At 35.9% G+C, this 8823-nt stretch overlaps 1 protein-coding gene across 1 annotated transcript; it reads right to left on the bottom strand.

The window, feature by feature from the left end:
- Positions 1-5617: 5617 nt before the first annotated feature.
- On the bottom strand, positions 5618-6811 carry LOC143228404 (uncharacterized). The gene has a single exon (XM_076459670.1). The coding sequence runs from the start codon at positions 6809-6811 to the stop codon at positions 5618-5620; it is 1194 nt and encodes a 397-aa protein (XP_076315785.1).
- Between the last annotated feature and the right edge of the window lie 2012 nt (positions 6812-8823).

The raw sequence follows: 8823 nt of genomic DNA, 5'->3' as shown, positions 1-8823 counted from the left end.
ACTGCTACTTCAGGCTATAGCTTAAAACTCACGCACGCAGTTAGTGATGTCAAACAAGCTGTGTGTGTAAGCACGTGCAATCGGCTTTTACACTCGTTTCAGAACTGTATATGTATTTGTTTATTCAACTAACTTAATTTAATATTCAAATACTCACACACTCTTATTGGAGTACTTGTGTTTAAATGACTCGCTTTCTGAACTAATGCACGTCTCTAAACGCATAGTCCTTATTCTATATGAATAGAATGAATCAGAAACGTCTACAAAACACAACATTAAAAATCATTCCGTGGTTCTAAAAAGGACAAGCAATATATTAGGACAGGAATTTCCACTTGGTACGCGCGAATGATTTTAGTGTTGTAAGTCATTTCTACCCACCTAATAAATAAACAATTTCTAACACTTATCAAGTAATAAGTGTAAATAAAGAAGATGCGTGATGGTGGTACCTTAATATCTCAGATGAGAAATAAAATATATACATGATTTACTCTCATTTCTTTGGGTCATTATCAGAAATGCACGCAATCTTCAATTCGAGGACTTATATGTGTTTCCGAACATAGTTTTTTAACCTGCTTTGAGACGAAATTAAGAAAGCTTATGTAAACGAACTTAAAACATACATTAGAAAAAAATTTGTATATCAGACAGAAATTCAAAACTAAAATTCGATATTACCGTTGCAATCATACGGTAGAGATAAAACTAGTAACATAATAATAATGTTATCAAATCACATAAGAAAATTAATAACTTATACAAACTTATCAAGTAGGCCTGCCCCCCAGTGGCTCAGTGGTATGTCTGCGCACTTACAACGCTAAAAACCGGGTTTCGATACCCGTGGTGGGCAGAGCACACGTAGCCCATTGTGTAGCTTTGTGCTTAATACAAAACAACAAACAAGCCTCTTATGTTGTGTTTTTTTTTCTAATTATTCTTATGAAGATTTGTTTTCGACAGTTTATCTTTTGAAAATTAATTGTATGATATCAAATAAGAATATAACTGTTTTTACAGACATAAATAAAACGTTTCGTTTCCATACATATACCATTAATAAAATAGAGCAATAAAGGTTTGTTGGAAACAAAAATATATATAATATATATGCTATATAATTACTAAAACACCAATACAGTTTTAAAATTACAACTCTTTTTACAAAATGTGGATGTATGCAACAATGATTATCTACATTTTCATTGAATAAAACAAAAACAAAATGACTCGTAACAACAATGATGTTTTCGAAAGCTTAAAATAATTTACTTGGTCTAAGAATTCGCAGTAAATGTAATTTTTATAATAGATAAAACATTACAAAAACAAACATAAAACTAATAGTTCTACAATGGATGAGGAACCATAAGACAAAAATCTGGGAGTGAACAGGTGTTTTAATATACAGTAGATCATCAACACACAACTATGAGGCACTAAAATGTTATAGAAATAAAGAAAATCTTAAAACGTTAATTTCTATTAAGTAGAAATATAACAACAAATATATCATTTTATTTATGTAAGCGTCAAATATATGTAATATGATGATTATATTTCTTATCTAATCATGTGACGTTCATTTTGAATTTCACTCAAAAGAGACGAGGGCTGTCTGTGCTGGCCGTCCGGAGTTTGTCAGTGGAAAATTACCACTACTCACTGCCAACGAATAGTGGGATTAACCGTTACATTATAACGCCTCCACGACTAAAAGGTGCGCGCATGTTTGGTGTGACGAGGATTCGAACCAATGACCCTCAGATTGTGACTAGAGTCCCATGACCACCTGGCCATTCGGGTGCACAATTCGTATAGATAATCATAAGTGCATTATGAGTACAATTAAGTGCATTGGTAAAGAGTTATTCTTCTTGGGGATTGAGTAATAAAATAAAAGTAAGGAACTTTTACTTTCGGTTTCGTTGCGTAGATTTGAGGTAGAAAATAATATATTCTAGAGAAACAAACACATGTAGCGTATAAAAACATTTAAGATAGTAACAAAAGAAGTTTGCTCATTTATTATGCTTTGTGAATACAAGAATATAAGTTCTACTGCTGTCATCATAAATAATTAACATGTAAGTGGCATCATGATATTTTGGGACATGTTAAAAATAAACACATGAACAAAAACTCGAATTGCAGAAAATAAGGATAATATAAATTATGAATGTTATAATCAAGAATCTATATCTAAAACTAGGGATATACATTTAACTTTTACAGGTATCTTAAGATTATCGCTATACAGTTATCTTATAACCAAAGTATAAGAGTATGAAAGAATCTTTTGTTTCAAATATTACTTGCATGGACAGTTGGTTTAGGCAATCGACTCGTAATCTGAAGGTCGCGGGTTCGAGTCCCGGTCGCATCAAACATGCTCGCCCTTTCAGCCGTGGGGACATTATAATGTGACGGTCGTTGATAAAGAGTAGCTGAAGATTTGGCGATGACTCGCTGCCTTCCCTCTAGTTTTACAGCTAAATTATGGACAGCTAACGCAGATAGCCCTCGTGTAGCTTTGCACGAAATTAAAAAAACAAACAATTCCTTTCAAATTTCACGGCCCAGTATGGCCAAGTGGTTAGAGCGCTTTACTCGATGGTTCGAATCCCCTTCACACCAACCATAGTCGTCTTTCAACCGTGGGGTCGTCACAATGGTATGGTCAATCCCACTATTTGATAGTGGGTGGTGTTGACTGGGTGCCTTCTCTATAGTTTTACACTGCTGAATTAGAGATGGCTAACGCAAATTAGCCTCGTGTAGCTTTCCGCGAAATTCGAAAACAAACAATCGACATCCACACGAAAGTTTGATTTATTCTGTGAATTGCAAAATGATTTGTAAACAAAGACAGTGTGTGAGAATGACATAATGAATATACTTACAATATTACATAGAACGTATATATATTAAATAAAACAACTGAAATATGAAGTCTGCGTAATCATTTTAATATAACATAAAATGAATAAATATTACATTTGTGAATAGATATTGTAGATTATGCAGATGTGTGTCTCCTTTCTTACAGCAAAGCCACATCGGGAGATCTGCTGTATCCACCGAAGTTAAGCGAATCCCTGATTTTAGCGTTGTAAATCCATAGAAAACTTCTTTGAAATCTGCATTTTATTTAAATAGCAAAAGCCCTGATGAACAAAACAATTTCTTATAGAGGTGCGGCCCGGCATGGCCAAGCGTGATAAGGCGTGTGACTCGTAATCTGAGGGTCGGGGGTTCGCATCCCCGTCGCGCCAAACATGCTCGCCATTTCAGCCGTGGGAACGTTATAATGTGACAGTTCATCCCACTATTCGTTGGTAAAAGAGTAGCCCAAGAGTTGACGGTGGGTGGTGATGAATAGCTGCCTTCCCTCTAGTCTTACACTGCTAAATTAGAGACGGCTAGCACAGATAGCCCTCGAGTAGCTTTGTGCGAAATTCAAAAAACAAAACAAACAAGCCTTCTTTTATATAAAATATTGACAGCTCTTGTATAAACAGTAGAATTATCTTTCTCTTTACATGTTTTTAATACAATATATTGGCAGTTCTTGTATAACACGCAGCAGTAGAATAATATATCTACCTACCTTGTATAAAATAATGGCTGTTCTTGTATAACATGCAACATTAGAATTATACATCAAACTATATTTCTTCATTTTGTATAAAATATTGACAGTTCTTCTATAATATGTAACAGTAAAATTATAAATAGGGTGGGGAGGTGTGATATTATACATCCTACAATATGGAGTATGAATATATATGGATATATACAATATGGAATATGATATATGTTTAGGAATAAAATGTTTTGAAACTTTTATACAGATATAATGTTTAGCAACATGATATAGTTCAATGACCACGTTCAATCTCGAACTTATTAATTATTAATAAGTACTTCTGAGTAAACGTAAAGTGTGTAAGAATATATCAACCATATTATATATGCTCTTTCGAACAAAACACAATTTCTATAGAGGTGCAAAAGAATATCCTATGAAATAATGGAATTTTTCAGCTGAAAACCTAAATATGTTTTATGCAACTGATAACTGATAGCACGTCTGTGTGGCTTGTGATATTTCTTATAACAGTAGCATAATAAAGATATATAAAGCCAGTTGACTTGATTCAGCAAAATTAACGAACTGTGAGTAGAAATGACATACCTACCTGATACGTAAAAGTTATAACCAATTAAATTTTGCTGTGATTTGGTTTGGTAATAAGACATAAATGTCATAGAGTGAGAAGTTTATGAATATTGTGTTCTACTTCGCTCTTGAAAAGTATGAAAAACTAAATCAGAAATGGTAAATGTCATAAATGCATTATTCTGAATTTCGCGCAAAGCTACACGAGGGCTATCCGCGATAGTCATCCCTAATTTAGCAGTGTAAGACTAGAGGAAAGGCAGCTAGTCGTTGGGCTACTCGTTTATCAACGAATAGCAGGATTGATCGCCACATATAACGCTTTCACGACTGAAAGGGCGAGCATGTTTAGTGTAACGGGGATTCGAACCCGCGACCCTCGGATTACGAGTCGAGCGCCTTAACCAGGCCAATGTGTTATTAAACTCACAACAAATAAAATTATTTTTAAATATGTGAACACAGCAAAACGATCCTTCAAAGAAACTGAAGAAAGCTTTATTGCTGTGCATTCAGTCTTTAATTTGTTAAAAGTAGGAAAGAACAGCAATAATGTTGCTATAATATAATCAAAAAATAAAACTTACGAATTTCTGAATTTGAGTTACTTGTTTGCTATCTACGCCTGACTGGTTAATTTTTTTAACAACGTTTAGCCCTAACACGTTTTGTTCAAATTTTTACGAGGGTTTATTCTATAAGTGAAATGCATATTGAACATCTGTCTTTCCTCGAAAAGGTTTTTCTGGAAGCTATGTTGTCTTTGTTTCAACATTGTAATTTCTGAAAACTCTAGAACGTATTTCGATTGATGTTGTTTACCTGATGAAGTTCTTTTATTTTATATGACTTTTAAACTAAGCTCTCAATGAAGCTATGGGAAAAGTGTACAAATTAGTCTTAGCAAGATGCAGACAAACTTACTCAGTCTGGATGCAGTTTGTAAACATCACTACCACTATAACTATGACTGTATTTTACTGGTAAAAATTACTCGCGTATTACGATATACGGAATACTATGTTTTACTCGTAAAAATTACTCGCGTATTACGATATACGGAATACTGTGTTTTTGTACATCCACAAGTACGTGCAATCAAATAATGATATTTTCATATAATATTTTTAAGTAGAGAACGTTATGTTGGCTGTTACTGAAGTATCAAAGTGTGGCCTTCCTAGCGTACAGCAACACTAAATACATATTTCAAATGTTTTAGTGACACAAGCATTGGCAAGCTTGCCCTCCAAATGTGTTTCATTATTTGTGTCACAAATAATTATGCATATAGTATAAGACAAGAGTAATTATTCACTATGGTAATTAAGAAATTAGCCACAAATATATAGTATTTCCTCACCAGAACAGCACTTTAGAAATATTTATTTTATTTATCTAAATAGCTTTCTTGTGAAATACTGTTTAGTTGAGAAATCGATACGAAAGTATTTTACTTTTAGACTGTGTAGATAGAACGATAAACAGACCTGCTAGTCTTAATGCTGACATTCTCTGGAATTCTGGTTCTTCCAACCACATATACATTCTCCGGAAAGTTTCTCGACCGGACTTCAGCTTGCTCCAAGGTTTGGGGTTGCGTAGTAGGTCAGAAAGGGTTCCTTGTGAGCGACACAGAACACGTTGAGCGAAGATCGCCTGAGGAATGCTGTAACGTTTTAGTTCGGCACTTATTCTCTGAGCTAACTCTTTAGTATTAATTTCTTCTTCTACGTCATCTACAGCGGAGGACTTGGGGAGTGAAGTTGGAGAGATTTCTAAAGGTTTAACGGGGTTTGACATTGATAGGTTCTCGTCGCTATTGGACACATTTATTGTGGCAATAGCTACAAGGGGTTGTGAGATTGTCAACTCCACATTAGATGAAGCCGTTACGGTTACCGATTTAGTGTCTTCCTGCTCAGGTGTGGTCTCTGGACTGGTCAGTTGAACTGATGGAGGAGTCTCAGGAGCGTTCAGGCCGTTCAAAGTAGGCATCAGATTCGTGGGGGAGTGCAAACTGACAGGAGGACTCTGGGGAGGTTTCAAGTTTCGTGTCAGGTCTCGTAGACCATATGTGTCGTATCCGTTGTTGGAGATTCCTTTTTCAGGCGATTCGGGTCCGTCTTGAGAATAAGTTGGGGAGGGGATGCCCACATGAGTGGCTAAGGGGAGAAACCCATTGGTGTTCATCACAGCAATGGGTGAGGGATGTGCCGCTCCCAGAGTAGGGCTGATATTCATCACAGTCATGCCACCTGACTTATCGTATTGGTAACTACTCATGGTCATTCCTTGAAGTAGAACAAAGCTGCTACCTGCATGACCGTAATGGCTAAATTTATCAGACATAGTAGAGATTGGGGGTAGTGGTTGAAGTGGGGTCAATGTGGCGTAGCTGCTGCCAGATGAGAAATTTGGGGACATACGTCCAGTCAAAGTGTGGTATGGGGATCCGCTTAAAGCGCGAAAATCGGCCAAGTCCAACATGCTGGAATTCTCTGCTTCGTCGTCACCGTCAGAAGAGTGGGGAGCCAACAATTTTGTCGGCTCGGTAATAGTCTCTGACTCCACTGGTTCCGTCGACTCGTCGCCGTCCAGTTCGGCCAGGTTATCCATGATAAGATTGGCTTGATGTAGAAATTATAGTTTATCGACCGGTTTCACCTGCTAGGTTGGTTTCTTAGCTTTACTGATTGGGTTTTAACAGGATCAGGGCTGGGAATGGACAAAGACGCGTCACCTTAATACACGGTCGCCATCTTCTCGTTATAAACACTGCGCACATCATTACGCGCATCCTCTCTAGCGCAGGCGTCACAGAATAGGTTTTTGTTCGTTTGCTTCTGTGTAAGAAAGAAGCCCTGTTGAGACTAGTTATGAAATGAAATTGACAGGTTCTAAACTTATGATTCAGAACGTGTATTTGTAAACAATTAAATAAATATACTCTTGCTTTCGCTAAAAGCCATGCACTGAAAGTTGAAATCAACTGGTGTCGTTTAGATAAACATTCAGCACCGAAGAACCTCTGAAAACCACTACGATAGAGGATGGAAGAAACAACAGATTTTCCACTCTCCAAAGAAAGTAATATTGAGAACAGTCCAGTACAACAATAAACTAAGTAATTAATAGCAGTCGCTTCAGATGTATTTGAAATAAAGTAAACTCACACAGTAATATCACAATCCAACAAACATCATACCAAAAGCCACGTATACAGTGTATTGAGTAGAGCCAACTTCGGTATCTTATATCAATCTATGGACTGATACAGCTTATGGCTGTATCATAAGCCGAAAAATTGAATAGACGTTTCTGAATTTTGTTTTTGCCTTAACTATTTAAAATAATCCAACTTATGATCACTATGGTTTCAACACATGCCGCGAACAATTACTACCTAATTATTGTTGTTAAATATAGTTTCTTGTCAAGTATTTTTGCTGTCTCTCTTTTTTAACATGTGATATCCATTATGAAATACTATATCACCTCCATTACAACCATGGTAATCTGTTGCTAAGTGTATGGTACAAATGTAAGGCTTGCTTTATGATGCTATAAATACGAATTATGAGCATATTGGTTGTTTGCTACATGTAGTACGAAAGTTATCACCGTTACCTTAATTACATAGTTTGACTGGTAACATCCGCTAGAAATAAGTTTAAGAAACGTCTAGTTTCACGTTGTTGTTTTTTCAATTGAAATAGAAACAAATTAATAATCTTCTCTTGCATTGACATAAAAAACGTTTTTAAAGCAGTTTTTTTTACTGTCAAGTAAATTATGCAACTATGGCACAAACGACACAGCCAAGCGCACGAAAACCGGGAAACACACGTACTGCTTCTCGAGCGCACCACGACACTTTAGCACGGGAGTGATTAAACGTTCTAGCGAGATCCACCAACTGTAGTCCAGGAAACGTCAGCGTGTGAGTTTAACCATGGTAAAACTGGAGTTGCGCCCTTTTAAAGATGATATCGTGTAGACTACAGTTGTCGCCATTATACCTTATCACGGTATTAACAATATTGTATTCTACGATGTTACTTAATGTATGAATTTTGAAATACCTTTGGAATACGATAAAAATATAAAAATAACCGGAAAATCTTTTCAACAAAAAAATGGTCCAGTTTACACTGCCAATTATAGCGCCCAATTTAATTTGAAAGTTCGTGAGATTTTAATTGCTACAGTTCTAAAAACGAGTTTGTTTTCGCAGTTTGTTGTTTTTATTAGTATCCAAGCAACCAAATAAAGTGTGTGTGTTTTTCTTATAGCAAAGCTACATCGGGCTATCTGCTCAGCCCACCGAGTGGAATCGAACCCCTGATTTTAGCGTTGTAAATCCGGAGACATACCCAACCAAATAAAATAATCTGTAAATGTATAGGTAGAAGGCCGCTTTTAGAAAGCCAGAAAAAGTCCAAGAAATAGAGCGATCGAGGGCTGTTAAAAGACTTAGGTAAAATTGTAACCTGGTGGTTACGTCTGAAAAAAAAACGTAATTCGTACTGTTGAAAGTTAAGTGGTTACAATAAACATAACTGACTTTTAATTTGATTTTTTTGTCCATCTTTTACCGGCACATCTGGAAATAATAAAGATTATCTTCA

The sequence above is a fragment of the Tachypleus tridentatus genome, chromosome 10, assembly GCF_004210375.1.
Source record: "Tachypleus tridentatus isolate NWPU-2018 chromosome 10, ASM421037v1, whole genome shotgun sequence".
Taxonomy (NCBI): domain Eukaryota; kingdom Metazoa; phylum Arthropoda; class Merostomata; order Xiphosura; family Limulidae; genus Tachypleus; species Tachypleus tridentatus.
The sequence above is the reverse complement of the archived record's forward strand: the minus strand, read 5'-3'. Positions and strand labels throughout refer to the sequence as shown.